The sequence below is a fragment of the Lontra canadensis genome, unplaced genomic scaffold (assembly GCF_010015895.1).
Source record: "Lontra canadensis isolate GAN:19392208 unplaced genomic scaffold, GSC_riverotter_1.0 scaffold3, whole genome shotgun sequence".
In the NCBI taxonomy this organism is placed as follows: Eukaryota; Metazoa; Chordata; class Mammalia; order Carnivora; family Mustelidae; genus Lontra; species Lontra canadensis.
Genome location: NW_022630997.1, coordinates 11803407 through 11826523, shown reverse-complemented (window position 1 = coordinate 11826523; position 23117 = coordinate 11803407). Strand labels below are relative to the sequence as shown.

Below are 23117 nucleotides of genomic sequence, written 5' to 3'. Positions count from 1 at the left end.
TGTAGGGAAGAGAAAACATTTTGTTTCCCAAACATTTGTTCTTTTTCATCTTCCCAAGAATTGTCCTCTTCCCCTTTCAAGTCTCAGACCCATACCCCTTTCTCCTTACTTGAGAATGACACACATACCCATTTTGCTTTACTATCTTTGGAATCTCATGCTTATGTGGCTTCCCTACACACAAGAATTAATTTTTTTCTGTTACTCTCTCTCATGTCAATTTAATCTTTTGACCAGCTAGATGAACTTTTTTTTTTTGAAGATTTTATTTTTTTATTAGAGAGAAAGAGAGTGTGTACAAAAGCAGGGGGAGCGTCAGAGGGAGAGAGAGAAGCAGACTCCCCACTGAACCAAAGGACTGGACTCCATTCCAGGACCCCAGATCATGACCTGAGCCAAAGACGGACACTTAACAAACTGAGCCACATAGGTGCTGTCCCCAGCTAGAAGAACTTTGAAGGATAGAGAAAAATTTTCCCACCCTCAAAATAGCAAATATTTAATAAGCAAGTTGTGAGATGGTGATTTATAATAAGAAATGTATATTTTATTTTCATTTCATCTGTGGCACCAAGCTCCCAAGCCCTTGGAATTTCCTAAGTGATGAGAGACATAAAGGTATGTTAATGAGAAGACTATGGGACCATACCTAAAGATGGGGGCTGGTTGAAACCCTGATTGGAGGGTTGGAAAATTCCAGTCCCATTCCTTAATCTCTGGGGAGGGAAGAGGAGCTGAAAGTTGAATTGATGGCCAATTGCCAATGAATTAATCAATCATGCCTATGTAATAAAGTCTCCATAAAACCCAAAAGGACAGGGTTCCAAAAGATCCTAAGTTGGTAAACATGTGGAGATTCAGGAACAGCATGCTCTGAGAGAGTACCATGCCCTTTCCCCATACCTTGCTCAAGGCATCATCTTGCTCATCTCTCCCATCTGACTATTCCTGAGTTATATCCTTTTGTAAGAAACTGGCAATTTAATAAGTAAAACATTTCTCTTAAGTTCTATAAACTGCTCTAGTGACTTAATCAAAGCCAAGGAAAGAGTCATTGGAACTTCTAAGCTATAGCTGCTTGGTCAAAAGCACAGGAGATCCTCTGGCATCTGAATTTGGGAGGTGAGGGATGGAAGTCCTGCGGGACTGAGTCCTCAGCTGGTGAAATCTGATGCCATCTCTGGGTAGATAGTGCCAAAACCAGGTTGAATTATAGACATGCAGAGGGTATCAGAGAATTGCTTGTTGGTATGGACCCCCCCCACATCCCTACACACACACACACACACACACACACACACACACACACACACAGTGGAAATTAGGTCCAGAGCCTTATTACAACCATCATGTGCGAATGGCTGGAGACATTGAGGGGGATGACAGAAAAAGTAAGACAGAGTCCTGGCCTCATGATAAGAAAATGGAACTGGAATGGAAGAACATATATGCAGAAACAGAAGCAGTATCAAAAGCAACATATTAAAAACACCATTTAGTAGGTCATACTTGAGCATTAAATATTCTAGTATTAACAGGAACAAAATAATGGTGATCGTGGTGATGATGATGGTAACAGTTAACCATTCCTGACTGCTGGCTATGTGCCACAGCCGACTTTCAGCATTTTTATATCTACTGTCTCCTTTAACCATTAAGAAATCCTGTACAAAGTATACTGTCATTATTACCATTTTGCAGCTGAGAAAACTAAGGCATAGAGTCACAAAGTTAATTGCGCAAGTTCACATATCTAGTAGATAGTGGAGCAAGAATTCAATCCCATCGCAAAACATTGTGTGCTAGTTAAAATAATGTAGTCTTTCAGTCACTGAAGACATGGTTTACTCATGGTCATATGGACATCCAGGAAAGAAACTGCCTAGAATATATCCAATGATAAAAATATCACCATTTGGCAGAAAAGTGTCATCTTCTTCTGACTGGGACCTCTGCTCTCCCCTGTAATTGTCTCTCATTCTCCTATACTACATCATACCAGGTCTTCATCCCTGGGGTCGTGGTTTCCATGCAGAAGCTGATAAAAGCTGTGGGCTTTAGTTTGCTATGGGGAAAAGTGAAGCCTATTGATACTTACACACTGTGCGATAATGCAAGGGGTTCATAGACCAAAACTCACAAATGAATTTTAGGGAAATGATTTTCAATCTTTATAGAGTTCCAAGGGAATTTGCAAAATAAAGTTTCCTAGTCCCCATCAACAGATTTAAAAGCAGGCCCCATGAGGACAAACTTTGAGAAATGTTGCCCGAGGTGCCCATGGCTACCCAGTTTAGGATTTTCCCATCAACTCAGCAAAATGTAAGTCAGGGTAAACAGGTTACAGATGGATTTCCTTCTTTCTTTTTTGTTTTTATTTTTGTTTCAAGATTTTATTTATTTATTTGATTGAGAAAGAGACAGTGAGAGAGGGAACACAAGCAGAGGGAGTAGGAGAGGGAGAAACAGGCCTCCCACTGAGCAGGGAGCCCATGCAGGGCTCCATCCCAAGACCCTGGGATCATGACCTGAGCCAAAGGCAGATGCTTAATGACTGAGCCATCCAGGTGCCCCTATCGATAGGTTTCTAAGCAGGAGACAACCATGCCTAAAAAGCCTTTTCTACCCCTTTAATGGTTCTTTATCAAGAGTATATTTTGGGGGGGCACCTAGGAGGCTCAGTCAATTAAGTGTCTGCCTTCAGCTCAGGTATGATCTCAGGGTCCTAGAACTGAGCCCCCAGTTGGGCTCTCTGCTCAGTGGGGAGTCTGCTTTTCCTCTCTATCTGTTCCTCCTCTCCACTTGTGCACATGGGCTAATATTTTTTTTTTTAAAGAGTATTTTGGGAACTGTTAAGGGGAAGATCTTTTGCTTTTAACCCACCCAACTGTCCCCCAAAGACACTGAAGTAGAAGGATCTATGGCCCACAGTTTTGTGTCCCAATAGTCTCTGCTACTCTGGTTAGAGGAAGATGACTAGAGGCATCAATCCACTGGCATCAGGGCACAACATGATTAATTGGTGGTCGGATAACATGATTCTTGTTAGCAGTTTCTTTAGAAAGCGTACAAGTTGCCCACACTGTCACTCTTGGTTCATTAGCCAGCAGGGAGAAACCAAATAGCTCATCCCACACATCCTCCCAGAATAACAAGGAGACACATATTAATAACCCCAGGAGAGCCACTCATGGGGACGGATGGCCCTTAGGGCTTTGATCAAGTTCCACCACAAAGCAGCTTATTACCAAGTAAAATGTATCAGGTTAGTTCCCTGAGATTGGGATAGGGCAGGGAAAACCCTGAGGTAAGGTGCCTGTGCTAGGAGTTCCCCTAGGACCTCTCTGCACTGACTTGTGAGGGACTCTCTAAAGAAACCCAGAGCCTTACCAAAGGTCAATGTGATCAAAGAGAAAAAGCTTTGGAGACAGAAAGGGCAAAAATCAAATTCCAGCTGTGCCACCCTCTGGCTAGGTGACCTTGGGTAAGTTCCTTGAGCCATGACTTCCACAACTTGGGAATGAGGATAATAATACCTCATTTACATTATGGCAGTGGTAGGATGGAGTGAAATAATGTGAGGCTCTAGAATGTACTTCCAGGGAAGCTGCTCACTAAATTGGTGGTTATTTATATTATTGTGAAGAGGGGCTTCCATTATAATCAATATACCTTATCTGGCTATAGAGAGCTCTCATGGTGTGTAGCGAATTCGCCTTTGCTCTTGTCCCCATCCCCACCTCCAAAGTCAGAAGGAGTAGAAAAGGCACTAGCTGGTAAGTCAATTATATAATCTATGAGCGAATAAAATCCATGAGTTTCAACAGGCACCCTTCAGTCTGACTACTGCGGCTCCCAAATGTTGACATGCCGGGTTCCCTTGACTGAGACCATACTTAATATTATTTTAAACGACATTTCCTCTGCGTCAGACAATTAGGAGGGAAAGAGGTGACTATTTCCCTCTGCTCCCAAGCCCCTATTGCAACTAGCTCAGTCATAAGTAACTTGACCTCTGAAGCCCATTAGCCATGGAAGATGGAGAATGGGCTTTTGCCAGAGACCTAGCTTGCAGAAAGTCCCGTTATCTCTTTTAAAGGTTCCCTTTGAAAGGTTTAAACAATGCCAAGATCATGACTTTTGATAAGGCCACTTGCTCTGAAGCCCAGCATAAGTAACTTGAGTAGCTGAGCCTAGAACTCAGGAGCTCTGTGGCTAATTTCCACACTTCTTCCCACATTGGCAAACATCATGGACACAGGTGCTCAGGCTTCAGGCACACTGAGAGACTAGGATGCAGCTGTTCTAACTCTTGCCTATGGAAAGCCAGCAGTGGTCCAAACCAATCAGTCCTAGAGTGTGACAAAGCATTGTTGACCCTCTTCTTCCACTAACTGACCTGTTTAACAGCAATGCCTTGATGCCCCTACCTGAGAAATGTAGATGATATTTGCCTTTCTTATCTCATAGGTCTCTGTTAAAAAGAAAGAAAGAAAGAAAAAAAAAAAACCTGAGGTAGGGGAAATAATATTCCAATCTTTGAAAGCTGAAGCATTTTGCAAAGGAAATGGCTATAACTGATCTAAAGTACTAGAACAACATTCAGGAGTGCTGCAGAAACAGACACAAAGCTTTTATACACACGGAAAATTTCATGTGGGATTTCCTACAGAACACGCATGTCCTTTTTCTCTCTACTTACCTTTCAGAAGAGGCTCTGTTCTTTCCTTATAAACCTTGCACAGTAAGATTCCACCTTCGTTTCTTGCCAACCACTGGACGATTCCATTCATCCCCCCTGAGCAGAGCGCACCCCCTTCCCAAGTAACCATCCCAATGCCATAGCACCAGGCCCCCCTCACGCTGACCACGTCTACTCCCTGCCATCCCTACTGACCATGACAGCAACGACATTTTGGCTAGTTTCCTTCCTAGGGCACACAGATGCATTCTCCACCCTTTTGAGCCAGACATATAGAATGGTCATTGAGACATACACAAAGACAGGACAAATATTTTACATACGTCTAGTGATTTAACACCAGCTGGCTAGGGGCCAAGTTAATTTACCCTCTGGGCAGCCTGGCCCTTGATATTTCTGACCAGGGACTTAAAAGAAAGCCCTTTGGAGAAAACCGTGTGTGGCAAATGTCTAGGTAAAAAAATGAAACAATGATGTCTCCAGCTGAGACTTAATGTGCAAATAAAGGCAATAAACACAATCACCTCTCTAAGTGACCACACTGGTCTTATTTTCTTTCTGGGCTTAGAATATATCCCAACTCGCTAGAAGATGAATGTGTATATTTTTGCTTAACGAGTATTTTTTAAATGGTTTCTAAGATGTAAACTTCAGTTAAACATAATTTACATTTAATGTAGGCTGATTTCTTGGAATACACAGTAATTTATACATCTCTACCCTTGACCTTCAGTCACACTACCCATTTCAGCTCAAAATATCCTTGTAATAATCTCCATCGCTAGATCCAAATATTCTCTCCATTTCAAGGTTCACTTAAAGCACCTGCTGTGCAATGATGTTTGAAGACCACCCCAGTTTGCAAACGTCTGATCCTCTTCTGAACCCCTATAGCACACTATGCTCTCAGAGGACACTTAGTCTCTCTGAATTCCTCTTCAGAGGATTCTCAGAGCACAAGACAGAAAGCGCTTTGAGGGTGCGTATTATTTCTTTTCACCTTGGTGCATCCTTCCACATACATCTCTATTATCAGTGTCTAACAAATATTAAGACTCAATACATATTTGTAGAATTAAAAGTAAATTATGATAATTTGTGTAAGCTTCTTAGCATGAGGCTGCCACCTGACAATCTCTCCTGGAAGGTGAGCAATTACTCTTCTCTTAAGTAAATTGCTAAATAATTATTCAACAAATCCGTACATCAGCTTTTGTACCTTAGTCTATGAGTTTCGAGGGTCCTCCATAAAAGGATGTGGAGAGAGTTCCCAGAGTCAACATTCATGTCGTTTTCCTCTAGAAAACCCCATTAAATATCTTAAGAGAAGCTAACTTCCCAATTTCATAGGAAGCATTTATTTTTGTTGTCCAAAGATACAAAGTTCCTTTACATGAAGATGTGATACAATAAACTTAATAAATTAGGTTTTGCTGCAAACCCATGTTGAAATGAATGCCTGCTTGGATCTCAAATGTTTTGATTTCCTATAAATAGAATATGCACATGAATCATGGAAAAAGGAGGGATCATGTGAGATGAAAGGCTTGCTCCTTGTAGGTCAAGGGTATAGATCATTGTGTCATTTGTGCATTCCCAACTCTCCCAGTGTACTTTACTTAAATGTAGTAGGTGTGTAACACCTGCATACTCAACAAACTATTGAGCTCATTTTAACCCCTATTTCTGTGGTGTTCTAGTCTATTTGCATCATTTTACAGAGGATGAAATAGAGGCCACATAATTTTAACAGGACACGTGATGACTGCATATTTAATTGTTGTACAGAGTCAGAATTATAACCCGGGACTCTTATCTGCCAGTAGAGAATGATTTCTGCAACTAAAAGAACAAGTAGCATTTATTATGCACTTATTGTGTACCAACCACTCCACATACATGATATCAAATCTTCAGGAAGAGCCTGCAAAAGATACAGTATCCCCATAGTTTAGTCCAGGAAGGTGGAGCTCAAAGAATTTAAGTCTTGTTCAAGGCAGAGTGTGGTAAGCTGGAGAGTTAACATTCAACTCAAATTTGTCTGCTTCCGTGTCACACCACATTAACATTCGTGAATAGCAGAAAGCACTGATCAGAGAAGGAACTATGTGGGCTTATTAGAGAAAGCTAAAATCGTTCATCATTTCACTTTATTAAAAAGGTCAGGAATATGTTTAAAGGTACAGTCAAAGCAAGTGTTTGCATGCAGCCTCTCTCTAAGATCAGGTTTGTAAGTCACTTAGAAAAGGAAGAAAAGGAATCTGTTCCTGAAGAACACCAGATCTGAGAGCTGAATGATGGCAGGTTACCTCGTGCTCAATGAATCACCAGGTGCGGATTCCGTGTCTCACTAAAGATGAAGAGGTAGGCGGATAAGAGAACAGCCAAATCACTACTTAAGGTAAAGAGTGCAACGTGACAGGCACATGTTAAAGCCCTTGCTTTTCTACAAGGAGATGGAGTTCCCAGCTAAGACGGTGTCCTCCTCCAGCATCATCAGATATGAACCCCAAGAGAGGATTACTTAAAATACTGACTACAAGAGGTCTGAGTTCTTTTGTTCTACCTGAAAGTCTTTAAGATCAACCATTCTGTGAGCTTGGGGTCCCAGTGCCTATATGCCACTGACCTTTGGTACCATCTCAGTATCTTGGTTATCTTCCAGAGCCTCAGGATTCTTCTCTATGTAATGAGGAGAAGGATATCTACAGATACATTTTTGTGAAAATTAAGTGAGATGATGGTACATAAGGCATGTACGCAAAACCTGACCCAAGCTGGGACTCAGTTTATTCACGAAGATTGGATGGTAAATGTCAGGTCCCAGAACAGCAAAAGGCAAAGAGGCACATGGAAATCAACCAGATCATCGTGGTCCACGCAGATGTAGCATTAGAGGATCATAATGGCCAAATAGTAAAAGCCTCTGTTAACAAACCTCTGACACTATTTTCAGTGAGAAAAGGACAAGGCAGTGAACTGAAATGCTCAAATTGACTCCAGCATAAAAATATGAAAAAATAGATATTAACATTTGCCACTCACCTGTTACCTAAAAAGGGTTTTATAAGGGTTAATAAGTATAGCACTTTGCAGTTTCTTGGAAATAAAGAATAAACACATGCCCCATCACACATGCATTTATAGACAAATATGTATTTTAACAAACTAAGGATTACTGGATAAATTTAGATCAGGGCACAGCATGCCTAGGATGAGTAGGGTAGGAACAATATGTTCTTGCTTACGACACCAAGCTCATGACAAATGATTCATACCCAGCACCTTTCATGCCAAAAGATCCCCCCAGGTGTTCCACCAACTCTAGCAACACTTTCCATCAAGCTAGACTGCGGTACAGAGGAATCACATCACTCCCACAGATGAGGCATGTCTTTACACAACTGCACAAGTCCAACAGCGGAGGGGGCAGGAAGAAGAAGGGAAGGAGGAGAGAGAAACCTCCAGAATTCCTCACAAGTTTGACAGGCAGCCTATAATTACCACACATTTACACCTTTAATGCAGGTGTTATTGTAATCAGAAACCCTACTGAACAAGGCTTTACCTAAAGGTGAGACAGGTTCCGAGGATGTGCATTGCGTGTGGCCCTGAGTGGGTCAGGGGGCAGATTTACAGGGGACTGATATCTAAATGTGAAGAAAATGAGAGCCCCACAGTGTTCTCAGGCTTTAATTAGTGGATTTCTTGCTCTAGGGAGACGTGAAGTGCTGTAAGTTGAGAGTTCCAAACAGGTGTACCACACTTGGCAATTACAACATGCTTACGTGGAACCTGGCACGTCATGAACTGGCACGGCCCCCATTTTGGGGATGAGGAAATTCACACTCAATTCACCAAGATCAAGCCACAGATAAGCAGAACTAGAACTCAAGTCTCCACACTGCTTTTCCCATCACAGAGCTGCCCAGAAAAGTTTGTTTTGCCTTATTTCCCTTAAAAACAATTGTTAAACTTTGTCTCTCCTATGAATCTGGGCCAGCTTTGTTTTGTGGAACCTGGATTAAAACTATAGCTCTTCCTCTATGATCTGTATATATATGCTAAAAAACAAACAAACAAGCCCACAATTTGTGTGTAAGTAGACAGGGATGCAGAGCAAGGGGGTTCCTTACAGAATTAAAAACTTCAAAGGATAGAAATCTCACTACCAATGTGATTTGAGTGCTCAAACCTTTCACATGTACTACCTTGATTATCTGCTACTTTAGTTCAGACATCCCTGCGTGTTACCCATCCAAGCCCTGACCCTAATAAGCCAGACTGCTCATAAGCATCATCTTAAAAAAACAAAACAAAACAAAACAAAAAAACAGCTGGCAGTGCTTGGCGCCATTTCTTAAATGGAGTTTAATATTTGCCAAAGATGTACTCTCCTTTTCCAGCTCTTTCCAAGATCTTTCAAGAGATGAACTAAAGTAAAGGTCTCACGGGTGAGTGATATTTTACAGCTCAAATTACATTAAAAGCCAGAAATATTTTGAGTCCAATATCCTTTACTTCTTGATACAACAAGATATAATATGTTTGGTGTGTTTAAAATCTCCCCTTAAAGCCAGAAGCTTTGAGTTAATCACTTAAAGCAGTGTGAAAGTTATTCAATCGGTTTAAGAAGATTCAAGTTCAAATTGGGGGATTAATTTTAGTGGTTATGATATGAAAGATACGATAGTTAAGGTAAGAAATGAGGGCAAGGGTCTCCAGAACTTGAATGGAAAGAATTTCAGCTTCAATTATTTGATTAAACCATTCCTGAGAACCATAGAAAACCACAACCTCAGTCATGAGAGCTGAATTGTAGGGAAAACCTTACTGATGCTCTCAGGACAGAGACATCAATGCAAAATACTGTTTATCATGGTTTGTCCTAATACAATTTATATCTATATAATCAAAGAACTCATAATAACAGACTATTATTATAAAACATTCACGACTTTCATTAAAAAGCTGACAATGAGCACAACTCACTGAAGTGGCGCTTCCCTGGGAAGGTTTCTGGCAATGACATCACAACTGAAAACATTTTGAAAGATACCAGGCTGCATAGACTGTGCATATTAAAAATACTACGATCTCAATAACCCGATGGAAGCTAAAACGGATTTTTTTTCCCCTTTTACCCATCCTTGGTTTTCATGTTCTTCTCGTCTGCTTAATGGCAGCTCAGAGAACTTTCCACACTTTTAAATAATAGTCACTTATTACCATCAAAGCTGTCTCTTTGCTATTTCAGCTCAATGAAGTTTTCCAGGTACAGTTTAAGCTGGAATAGCAACCCCAGATTCCAGACATGCAGGGTTTTACAAACATCTAAAGCCGCCCCTGACGTGGCCAAAGCTCACAGACTCTCACCCACTCTCCCCAGTGTCACTATCCTGGAATCCAGCAACCCTCCTGGTCCCTTCATAAAAGGAGGGCTAAGTCTTTATTTGTTCTCTTCTCTAGAGGAGGTCAGGCAATGGGGAAGAACAGGGAGTTGTTGTCACTGCGATATATCTGATCTTCCTGGGACTGATCATGCCGGAGAACAACCACTCATTCACAGGCTGGAAAGCCCCAGCTCTCAAAACACACTGGCTGGTGCTGATAGAAGATGCTAGAGAGTTCCCGTCCTGAAACTTGCATCCACTTGGTCCTCAGAAACAGAGAATGCATTAAGGACACCTTAGTGTGCACTGCATATCTCTTCCCTTCTGGGGAAGAGGGGGTTAGAAGCTTTGCAGAAAAATAAAAAGCTTCCACATAAAGTCTTCTTGATCTTACTTGTGCTCACCCATAAGTCTAGCAAGTAAAAGGAAAGTCACTTAAAGGAATGTCATCCTGCCTGGAAATTTAACCCATTCACCTGCACATTCAGAATACTTAACCCCCTCTGTTTGCCTGTCTTCAGCTCTGTTCCTACACCAATGAAACCAGGAAACAGGGATTTGCCTACCCAGTGTGAAGCTTTTGGGGGGTTTTGAGAGGACTGACGGTGTCATGGCTCTCCCGTCTCCCCATAGGTGACATTAACTCCCAGGGAAGGTGAGCAGGGAAGACTTTAGTTTGCAGCTTCTCTCAAGTCCAGAAACCTCATTTCCCTCAATTCTCCATCAGAACACATGGCCCGCTTTAACCCTTTCCACCTTTTACCCCTTGCCCTCAGTCCCCATCTACTCACACTGCTGTTGTGGCCAGACCAGTGGACCATGGCTTGGTTGTGTGCGGAGTCGCCTGTCAGCGCGAACGTGGTGCTGGTCAGTCTCAGCTCCTCCATCCGGAAGCGAGTGGCTTTGTCCGGGTCCCGCTCCAAAGTCCCAGGTTCCTGCTGCCCTCCATCCCTTAGCACTCCCCGGGGGCTTCGACTCGCGCCCTCTCCCCGTTCTGCCTTGCCGGGATCCGCTTCGCTCCGTCTCCGCCGGCCAGAGCGTGGGGCGACCGCCACCGACGCCCCGGTGCCGGGAGCCCGCTCCAGGGACAGCGCTCGGTCTCCGGGGGCCACTGCGAACAGGGGGCGACCGAGGAGGGGCAGGGGCGTGGCAGCAGCTCTGCCTCGCGGCCCCTGGCGAAGGAAGCCCCCTGGGGTCGGAGCCCAGCGTGGGGCCGAGCCGGGAGGCAGCTGGGGGCAGCAGGAGCCGCCGCCGCAGGCGCCCGGGACGCAGAGGACCAAGAGCCCCGCGCCGGCGAGGAGCGCGCTCAGCCGGGCTGGGGAGCCGCCGGCGGCGCCAACTTTTCCCATCGCGGGAGCGGAGAGCAGCGAGCGGAGAAGGGGCCGGAGCGGAGGCGGCGGCGCGGGGCTCTCCGCAGGCCGGCTGCGGGGGGCAGGCGCTCAGGACCCCAACTCCATCCAAGTTGGGCCGCGGAGGGGGCGGGCGGAGGCGGCGCGGGGCAGGTGGCGGCCGCTCGCCCAGGCTGGGCTGGTGCCGAGCGCGGCTTCGGACCGAGCGAGCCGCCGCCACGCGGGGGTGGAGCTGAACTGAAGTCACGGGCGGCGCGGGCGCTGGCGCGCTGGCGGGCGACGCGGGAGGGAGGGCGGGAGCTGCCGGGGCTCCGGGCGCCGCGTCCCGCTGCCGAGCTGCGCCGCGCGGGTGGCTGCGGGGACTGGATGCGTCGCCGACCCTCCCCTTGGGCTCGCGGGCGCTGCCGCCGCCCGCTCTGCGCCCCCGCGGCCGCGGTCTCGGCTCTCCGCGCGGCGCCCGCACGCCCCTCGCGTGGGGGCGGCCAGCCGGAGCTCGGCGAGCGCTCGCTGTGTTGGGGACTTCCTATTCCTGTTTTATTGTTTCTGTCAGTCTCTGCCGCCGTGTCCTCCCCCCCCCCCAGCCCGCCCCCTCCCCGTCTCTTCCAGTTTAGACGATAAGGTTGGGTGGGCGCCTGGTCTTTCCCTCCCGAGTCTCCGCGAGTTGGCGTCTTGACCTTAGCTTAAGCGGAGCCTGCGTGCCCCAGCTTGGGGGAGATCCCAGGAAGGCAACAGCAGAGAATGATGTAATTAAATGTGTGTGTGAGAGAGAGAGAGAGAAAAGGAGTGAGAGAGAGAGAGAGATTTCGGGGATTTTTTTCACCAGTTATAACGCTTAGATTCCTTTCCGGAGCTCCTAAAGCGCTCACTGTATTTGAATTCAGTTTTCCTGCATTTCGTGGGCATGTATCTTGGCTTCCCTAAGAGACCACAAACTCACTGAGGACAGGAATTGTGAGCAACTTGGAAGAAGTGGCCAGTTTATTTTGTTTTGCCATTTTTATCCTCTGCTTGACACAGGCGGTAAGAAATCCGCCAGTCCTTAATTGAATAAATGCGTATTGTGAGTCTGTTCCGTGTATGCAAATAGATGCAGGAAAAAAGGCATGGTTTTGTATTTCTCCTGCGTCCTTCGTGCCTAGCCCAGAGCTACCAGCACATACCTGAAGATTCTAATCAGCAAACTTCAAGTCGGTGCGGAATGCTCTGCCACTAGTTTGCTATGGGCCCCTGACCAAGTGGCAATCTCTCTGCTTCCCACACTTTAAAATTAAGCGGTTGCATTAGATGACCTTTAAAATTCCTTCCACTCCTAAAATTCTATAATTGTGTGATTATAATGTCTGCCCAGCCCAGCTCCCCTGCTACTGTTCAAAAGTTCAGATGAAGATTTATAGTAGGTGAACAGGCTTTGAAAATTACAAAGAATTTCTCAAAATCCAAGCCTTTTTCAAATGGCAGTTTTGCTTCTAAGGGTTGAAATACCTTCAGATTTTTTTTGTAGTCTTCATGTGCCTAATAACACTTCCTTATCACATGGTGGCTATTAAATTATTCAATGCATATTTACTGATTAAACAAATGAATACCACACAAAATAATACAATCTTCAGCTTTTAATTACATTTTTGTTCGTTTTCACACTTGCAAAGGCAACCTCACTGAAAAATTTAAATTATGAGTTTGTGATAGGACCAACTTAAAAGTAGCAGTGCTAATTATTCTTCAGTTAATATACCTTTTTTGATACTGTTCAAGAGGAATTTCTCTTATATCAATCCAATCTAGAGCTGTGTTACACGAGCAATAATTTAAATTCTTGTTCTTATGAGCAGTCCCAGAAATATGCAAATACAAAGGGAGCAGACTTCTTAGCCTTTAAATGTGAGTACTTAAAGAGTGACCTTATCCAACCATGAGAGACTATGGACTCTGAAAAACAATCTGAGGGTTTTGAAGGGGTCGGGGGTCAGTGGTGGCGGGGGTGGGAGGTTGGGGGAACCAGGTGGTGGGTATTGGAGAGGGCACGGATTGCATGGAGTACCGGGTGAGGTGCAAAAACAATGAATACTGTTAAGCTGAAAAGAAATTAAAAAAAAAAAAAAAGAGTGACCTGTTTGTCTTTAAGGGAGACACAGACTGTTCTTCTGAAAGCACCTCAACTACCCAAGCCTGGATCCTCCTAAAAAAGGAACATTGGCAGGCTTCTAGATGGAGAGGAGAGCCAGAGGTCCTCCCTCTTCCCGAAACTACAAGTGCTCTTCCTTAAAACTCAGGGCAGCTGTTTTCCTCTCCTGAGAAAGGTTTTCAGAGCTTTGGGAAGTTGTTTGGTTAAAGCCTTCTTTCTATGCCCTGCTAACCTCCTTTCCAGTCTGGATGAGTATGTGAGATTTCCTCCAATGGTAGAAAAACCAGATTAAAGAGTCAGAACCTGAATAAATTCCCATCTTAATATAGAACTGGAAAATGCAAAATGGAAAGAAAAGAAAAGGAAATTAGTGAATTCAATTTTTCCGGCCTTAGTCTATTATTGCTCTATCAAAATTTAGATGGTTTTGATTTCAAAATGAAGTTCCACCTGAAGAACTGGTAGAAAGAGAATTGATTTTTCCTTCCCAAATCTACAACTACCATCTTTTAAAACAGACCCAATACAAAAATCCCCTCCCTTTTTTTTTTTTTAAGATTTTATTTAGTTATTTGACAGAGATCACAAGTAGGCAGAAAGGCAGACAGAGAGAGAGGGGGGAGCAGGCTCCCCACTGAGCAGAGAGCCCGATATGGGGCTCAATCCCAGGACCCTGGGATCATGACCCCAGCCAAAGGCAGAGGCTTTAACCCACTGAGCCACCCAGGCATCCTCAATAATCCCTTTAAAAAGAAATCATTTGCAATCCATTTGCTGAGAGTTCATAGAGGGCAGGAGCTTTTTAAATGCCTGATTCTAATTATTCATTTGAGAAAAAAGGTTATACAGATATGGGTGAAATTGGCTCCAATAATTTTTTTTAATATAAATTCATTTTATTTCTTGTGTCTCTGATCCTTTGTCAACAAGCAGAAAAGTAGCAGTAATTCCCTAAACCATTTTCTTTTTCTGGAAGACTTCAAGAAATGGACTAATTATGGGGGGAAAGGGGCTAGCCTATTTCAAGGTATTTCTAATCCAACAACTCACTAAGCAACCCAACAGATTTTATTGATGTACTGCATTAAGAATGTGTTATTAGGAAAATCGTTGCTATCATATGCCCGTAGAAAGCATAGATCTGTAATTCCAATGAGGAGTCTTTTCATTGTACGTAAGAAAGATATGCCATCACCTAGTCTGTGGTCATCATTTCTCACCTGGACTGACACAACAGCCTTCTAATTGCTTTCCCCATTCCACAGCTGCTCTGCTCTGTCTTATCTCTGCAATAGTCATCTCTGAATTGGGATGCAAGTACCCAGATAGTACACAAGATAATCCATTGTGGGCAGGAAGAAAACAGCCCTGTTAATATTTAATTACCTATGAACATATAGGTTAATTAACAATTAACATATAAATGTATGTTTATCCAACTAAACACAGACAGAAAAAGAATATGAACAATTTGGGGCATGTATTAATTGGTGTTCCTTGATCAAAAAAGTGCAGATGACTTGCTCTGCAAAGCAGCAAGTGGTCTTCGAAATGAGTAAAAAAAATTATTCCTTGCCACCATTTGAAACTCTTCACTGACTTAACCTTTGCAAACAGAATAAAATCCCGGTAGGATCCTTGCATGGCCAAAGAGAGCTGCAAGAGGTGAGGGCTGCCCATCTCTCAACCACATTTGGCAACTCTCTCCCCCCTCACCCATATGCTCCAGCCATTCTGGGCATCCCTTCCTCCCTTGCGCCAAGTTTTTTTCAAATCATTCAGTTTTGCATATGCTGCCTGGAATTCCCATGACCACAGCTACTTCACATGGCTGACTCCTCTTCTTTGACATCTTCACTTTAAATGTATTTCCTTGGAGAGACTTTCCCAGACTCCCTACCCAACAAGAAATTCCTTTCACATGTTCTGTGTCAGTCCCCTATTAGTTTCTTCTTAGCATCTACGGTTGTCTTCAGTTATTTCATTTGAGTGTTTTTTGCAAAAACTCCCCAGAAGGCTACAAGTAGGTATGGAACACATCTCTCCCTTATTCATCTGTTCCTTCCCCAGTGCCTCCTTCAGTGCCTGACTCACAGGGAGGCCTCAATGAATAATGTTTGGCTGGCTGAACCACAGAGGTACAGCGGCTTCGTCTACCCAAAGTCCAGTATGGACCTTGTCAATCAGATGTGTACCCGTGCCAGAAAACATGCTAAGGATTTTACATGTAACCACTCATTAATTAATTAATTAAAACAAAACCCAGCTAAGTGCGATCATTGTCCCTACTTCATAGATCTCTTTACACAACAACATAGTCGTATAGCAATTTAGTAAAGAGGAAGGCTTCAAGGTAGGCATCTTATTCCTAATATGTTCTTGACTTGATGCAGTACTCCTTTTTCTCCAAATCCAACTAATAACAGATGATGTTTATTGGTGATTTATTTTGTATTGGGAATTACAATCAGCACTTTGAATGTTTCTAGTAATGTTGAACAAACAATTCTGAAAACAAGTTGTTTAGGTTGAAGGTAAAATGTGTACTCTCCAATTTATATTTGCTTTTATTTGGTGGGGGTGGGGATTCATGTTAAGGATCGTGGTGCATTCACTACACACATGACCTTCCTGCACCAGTTATAGGAGCTGTCACATTGGTTCCGTGTCTTTCCCTTTCCCTAGGTCTCTCCGTAGCTAGTGGATAACTTGGCTTCAGCTGCACTAAATCACATTATATGCTTCATCATTAGAACAATGTCTTTTAATAGCTCTCAAAATACTTGGCTCTCCTTGGATACCATTGAGACAAGGTGTCTTGCATTTTGGATCAATTACATGAGGAACCATAGAAAGAAAGTGAGGGAGAATAATATGCAGGCTCTTCTCATCACCAGCTGAGGGGATGATGGGAGATTTGAACAACTGCCCTTTAAAATACTTTGGGTATCAACAAATACTGGCCTGGGTCTGAATCCAGTAATTGTATCTCTTCTCATATACCCAATTTCAGTGACTTTAATGCAAGGACTTAAACTCTCTTATCTCTAAAAATAGGTCTAAGATTATCTATTTGACGCATAGGGATGCTATAAAAGTTAATTCAAGTTCATATACCTCTTGGAGATAACAATACAGCTTCATATTTACGTAACTCCTATCTCATCAGACCTCTAAAGAGTTTTTGGGTTTTTTCCCCTGGTTTAATAAATCTTGCAGCAGCTTCAAAAGGTAGGTAGGGGGCAGTTTTTGCCTGCATCATACAGAATAAAAAGAAATTTATCCAAGGTCATGGAGTTTGAGAAAAAACTTAGAACTGAATTTTGTTATACCTCACGTCTCTCATTTAGTCCAAATCTGCACCCAATTTATATATACATGAATTAAAATTCTATATTATTTTTGTTTAGCTACTATGCACAGCCTACACAATCATTTCAGGTTTCAAAAGTTGGTTTGTATAATTAAACAGGAAGAGAGGAGCATGAAATAACATCACTGGCATTGTGCGAACCTCATATATGCATATACATTTTTCCCATTTTAATAGTCCCACTTAACGTGAAATAGATAAAATGTACACTATGATTAAGTTTATTTAGAGCAGTATTATTAGACTTTTAAAAATATACCTTTACCAGAAAGTCTTAGAACATTTTTAAAAATTATTGTAGTCTTAAAATTATCTAGAAACTATAAAAAGTAACTTCTATCATCCCTCTCCTGTCCTCCAATTGTCTGTTAGTCCAAAATAAAAAGGCTTTATCATAGTAAATCACAAAACCAGCTTCATAACACTCTTTTGATTCCAGGCTCCTTGAGAGTCCAAATAGTAAGAAATGAACTTGATTGGAGCTATATTTTGCTTTTTTTACTTTGGGAGTACTGGGTAGGGGATTGAAGAGAGAGAAACAGAAAACTACTCCCCAAATCTTTAAGGGCCACTGAGATGAAAACCAAAAACTTTCATACCACAAGAAGTGTTTGGTTATTTTTATCTTTTTTCCATAGAACTGATTCAAAGATGAATGAGGTTAACATTGAGCCAAATTCAGTAGATTTCTAGGTCATAATATTCTAGCAGAATATAACTCCATAAAATGTACAATAGCCATTGAAAAATAAGATCTTTGGGACTTCTCTCTCAGAGTACAAGAGTAGCTTGCAAAGAAAAGGAGCAAACAAATCAAAGAATAAGTAGCACATCAATGGGTAGACGTTAACTACTTTGTACAGCTTCCCATTTCTCTACTTGATCTGGACAAAGAGAAGATGTAGTCCAGCCCCCAAGAGTCCAGATATCCCTGGCAGTATGTTAATCTCTGGTAGAAGCACAGAAAGGAAGGGAAGGGAAATGATCAAAACCCAAAGTTTATCGTATTTATCAGCCTCTACTGCTGGAGTGGTACAGTGTGGGGCTTACATTCCTAAATTTTGAAATCAAAATCCCATTTTTCAGTCCAGCATATGCCACTCACAAGCTGTACAAGATCCTTTGACTTTGTGAGTCTTTGTTGCTTAGTCTGTAAAGTGGACATTCCATCACATTCTACGTGTAAGGTTGCTCTGTATGGCATGGAGCAAACACACAAACCACACAGACTAAAACATGTTAGATGTTGTTAAAGTTATTTCACAGTTCAGATATCACCTTCCACCTGACACTGTTCTCCAACATGCCTCCCCAGATGGAAGACAAGAAGTTAAAATCCAGTCAAAAATTAACTTATGTCCTGCTAGAAATAAACCAGAATTTAAGGTTGAGAACAGGGGTTGAAACTCAGATGTTTGTTTGTTTTGTAATTAAATTAAAAGGGTGGAATGAACTACTTCTTCCTACCTCTTGTCAAACCTGTCTTTTATGTGAATCACTGTACAAGGAGTCTGCCCTTGAACTTCACAAGCTCCTAGGAGGTAAGTAGTAGATTGGGTGGTAGCCTGAAATTTTGACTATGTATTTGAATTATGCTTCGCAATGTGGAAAATTAACTTAAGAAAGGGCAGAGGGAATCCCTTATTTAAGACATCATGGAATAAATACATACAATTTATCATGTAAAGATAGTCTGTAGTCTGAAGATGTAAGCTTAGACCAACCCTTAGACATGGACTCATTCATGATTGTTGGCCTTGAACAATGTTACTAGGAAGTGCTCAGCTAGCTACAATTATCTTCATTTCAGTTACTGTTATGAGGTAATACACCCACACATACACAGATGCAGAGTTACATTGTGGGCAGAGGCTAGTCCATTTTCTCAAGTCAGATGTGATCCTAGCTGTGATGCTCTGAAGAACTCCTATTTAAGAAGGTGATAGGTTCACTGTTAATTTATGCTATGTGGCTGCTGTCTAAATGCTGGATTTCTTGAGCAATCCCACACCATTGTATTTTATTCCATTTCTCCATCTCCTGGTCTAACTCGGTAATATTTCCAGGTTTTGATTCCCTTACCTACTTAGATTCACATTATTTACTTTTGTTTCCTTGTTATCTGCTGACCATGGATTCAACTCTGAATTAATAGCCTTCTGGTACCTACCAGTCACCTTCTTAATAATCTAACTCTTGGTCCCTGCCTACCACAGCCTATGCCATTACCTCTTAGACCTGAGCATTTCATTAAGGAATGTTTGGAATTTAGTGATTGACTTTTAAGGGTTCTTATTATGGAAATTATCTTGTAACGTATATTTCAGTACTGTTGTTTTAGTACTAAATAGGTAACCTGTATTTATTTTCTATATATTTTTTGGCATCCTATATGTATTTTTTTAAAGATTTATTTATTTATTTGTTAGAGAGAGAGAGAGGGAGCACAAACGGGGCGGGGGGAGCAGGCAGAGGGAGAAGCAGGCTCCCTGCTAAGCAGGGAGCCCTGTGTGGGACTCTCTCCCAGGACCCTGGGATCATGATCTGAGCTGAAGGCAGATGCTTAACTGATTGAGGCACCCAGCCCCACCTGCATCTACTCTGACATTATATTTTTGTTATTATAATCATCTGTATTATCCATCCATCTTCTTCATCAGACTGCAAACTCCTATGAAGTAGGGGTCCTGTATGTCTTATATATTTAACTCCTAACCTTATATCCAACCCAATGCTGGTACACATTAGACATTCAGCAAGTGTTTGTTGAATGAATAAATGAATGACAAGGCTGGCGTTCTCCCACCTTTGATAGGCTTCTTTTTTTTTTTTTTTTTTCCCGGTAGTTTTTCTTAATATTTGTTAGATAATCATCACTAGGATGAATCACAGCCACCCACCACAAATGTCACATAAAGCTAAATTTACACCCAAGACAAAAGTTGAATCAATAACTAAGCAATTAAAAAATCATTAACTGAAATGTTAATGCCTTCCAATCTATTGCTATTAGCTACAACTTGTTTGGAGGGAATCCTGCCCCATAAAAATGACAGCACTTTTTAACATTTGAAATATATTTTATTTTATTTATTTATTTTTTAAGATTTTATTTATTTATTTGACAGACAGAGATCACAAGTTGGCAGAGAGGCAGGCACAGAGAGACGGAGAAGCAGGCTCCCTGCTAAGCAGAGAGCCCAACATGGGACTCGATCCCAGGACTCCAGGATCATGACCTGAGCCAAAGGCAGAGGCTTTAACCCACTGAGCCACCCAGGCGCCCCTTGAAATATATTTTAATAAATTATTTTGAAACTTAACCTACAACCACAAGAATGTCCAAATCTTTTTTTTTTTAATTTTTTTATTAACATATAATGTATTATTAGCCCTGAATCGCCAGGCTTACACTTCACAGCACTCACCAAGAATGTCCAAATCTTAACTATATTGCTTAGTGATTTTGCTTTTACACATACACATGCATGTGCGTGCACACACACACACATACACACACAGATAGACTTCTTTTCCAGAATCACAAAAGCTTCCTGAACGTTACCAGTCAATAGCGCCAATATGCATCCACTCGGACAAAGATATCCCTATTCTGACTTTCTGTCACCAAAAATTAATGTTGCTCTTCTTGAACATATTTAATAGGACCAAACAATAAATATTCTTTAGAAATATTCTGGGTGTTATAATTCAATATTACATTTATTATTCAATATTACATTTATGAGATTCGTCGTGCATGTAGTGTGTATTAGTGACCAGTCCATTCTATTGCTGTGTAGTATTCCAACAGTATGAATATACAACCATTTATTTTTTATTTACCACTAGTGGCAGATCCTTAAATACTTTCCCCTTTATGGCTATTATGAATACAATGGCTATGAGCATCACCGTTCATGCTTTGGTGGACACAAGCACTCACTCTTGAGGATACATTCTTGGGTGTAGAATCCAGAAGTCATAGGAAGGCATGTGTTTACCTGTACTGTATAGTACCAACTTTTCAGAGTGTTTGTTCCAAATAGCAAGATATGAGAGTTCCAGAAATTTTACATCCTCACCAACACCTAATTATTTATTTTTTATTTTTATTTTTTTGTGAATGGAACTAGAGGGTATTATAAGTCAATCAGAGAAAGACAATTATCATATACTCTCTTGGATATGAGGAATTTGAGACAGGGTGGGGGTTCGTGCGGGGAAGGGAGGGAAAAATGAAGCAAGATGGGACCAGGAAGGGAGACAAACCGTAAGAGACTCTTAATCTCAGGAATCAAGCTAAGGGCTGCTGGGGGTGGGGGTCGGGGGAGGGATAGGTGGCTGGGTAATGGGCATTGGAGAGGATATGTGCTATGGTGAGTGCTGTGAATTGTAATGTAAGATTCACAGATCTGTATCCCTGAAAAAAAAATACATTATATGTTAATAAAAAAGAAATTCATAAAAAATAAAAAATAATATTTTTTTAGTCATGTTGGTGAAAGTTTAGATGTATCCCATAGTCATTTAATTTGCATTTTCCTGAAGAATAATGATGCTGAATATTTTTTAAGTATTTATGGAACATTTGAATATCCTATTTTCTAAAGTGCTTGTCTCAGGCTTTAGTCATTTAAAAAATATTAAGTGGTCAGTCTTTCTTATTGATTTGTATAAGTTTTTATATAATCCTTTTATATAATCCCTCTATAAATCCATGATTTATAGAGACAGTAGTGATAACTTATATATAATGTCCCAATATGAGGTTTGCTTTTTCTATATTCTATTTTCTGATGAATAGAGATTCTTAATCTTTATGTAACACAATTCATCAGCTACTTCAAAACTTTTCTTTATAGTAATGCTTTTTATTTTTATTCTAAGAAATCTTTTCTTATACCATATCCATGGATGTATTATCTTATTTTTTCTGTAAACTGTGTTGTTTTACTTACCAATTTATGTCTATAGTCCATCTGTAATTAATTTCTGTATATGGCATGAGGTATAAGGATGAGCATTCATATAATTTCATATGTCTACCAATTAACCCAATACCATTAATTAAAAAGACCGTCCTTTTCCCACTACACTACCATAACATCATTACTATAAATCAGGTAACCGTGTGTGTCTGTTTCAGAGTTTTCTACTCTGTTTAATCAGTTTGTCAAATTCTGTGCTAATAAAATACTTATTAATTACTGTAACTTTATAACAAATCTTGATGTCTGGTGTGAAGTCCCCTACTTTATTCTTCCAGATTGTTTCAGAACTATCTTGTTGATTTTGAAAAGGCTGGGCTTTTTAATGGGATTACACTGCATCTATAGATCAATTAGGGAAAAATTAGCATTTTAAAAATATTGAGTCCTCCAATCTGTGAATACATTTTTCTTTCTTTATGTAGACATTCTTTAAATCCTCTCAGCAATATTCATTTGTTTTCAGTGTAGAAGTCCTGCATACCTTTCAAGAAATTTATTCTCAGATATAGAAGGTGTTTTGTGACACTTTGAATATTACATTTATCTTAATTTTTAATTAATATTTGTTAGCCTACAGAAATGGAATTCTTATATTATTTTTGTACTTAGTGTTAATTTTACTTAAAAATTCTAATAATTTTGGAATCTTTTAGAATTTCTATGTGCCTAATGATTTCATGTCTATTTCTTTCTTTCAAATATTTATTTTTTTTTGAAGATTTTATTTATTTGACAGAGATAGAGACAGCCAGAGAGGGAGCACAAGCAGGGGGATAGGGAGAGCGAGAAGCAGGCTTCCTGCAGAGCAGGGAGCCTGACACAGGGCTCGATCCCAGGACCCTAAGATCATGACCTGAACCAAATGCAGGCACTGAACAACTGAGCCACCCAGGCGCCCCTCCTTCAAATATTTCTATTATATACTTATTTATTTATGCATTGCTTTGGATAAGAAGACAAATACAGTGCTGAATAGGGATGGTGACTGCGGGCTGCTGTATCTGGTGGCATTAGGCTCAGAAAATCAGGGGGAAGATTTCCATATTCCACTATGAAGTACGTTTCGTGAGGATTATTTTGCAAATGACATTATCACAATTTTTTTTTTTATTCTTAGTTCACTGTCTTTTTAAAAGTCATGAATAGGTTTTGAGTTTTACTACATGCTTTTTCTGCATCTT

The 23117-nt window shown here is 41.3% G+C and overlaps 1 protein-coding gene across 4 annotated transcripts in view; it reads right to left on the bottom strand.

Annotated features, from left to right (window-relative positions):
* The window catches only part of SORCS1 (sortilin related VPS10 domain containing receptor 1), a 497774-nt gene extending 486212 nt beyond the window's left edge, over positions 1-11562 (bottom strand). For all 4 annotated transcript variants that reach the window (XM_032880513.1, XM_032880527.1, XM_032880538.1 and 1 more), the window contains exon 1: positions 10887-11562. In XM_032880513.1, coding sequence (XP_032736404.1) covers positions 10887-11444 — 558 coding nt within the window. In that variant the 5' untranslated portion in view covers positions 11445-11562. The remainder of the gene's footprint in view (positions 1-10886) is intronic.
* Between the last annotated feature and the right edge of the window lie 11555 nt (positions 11563-23117).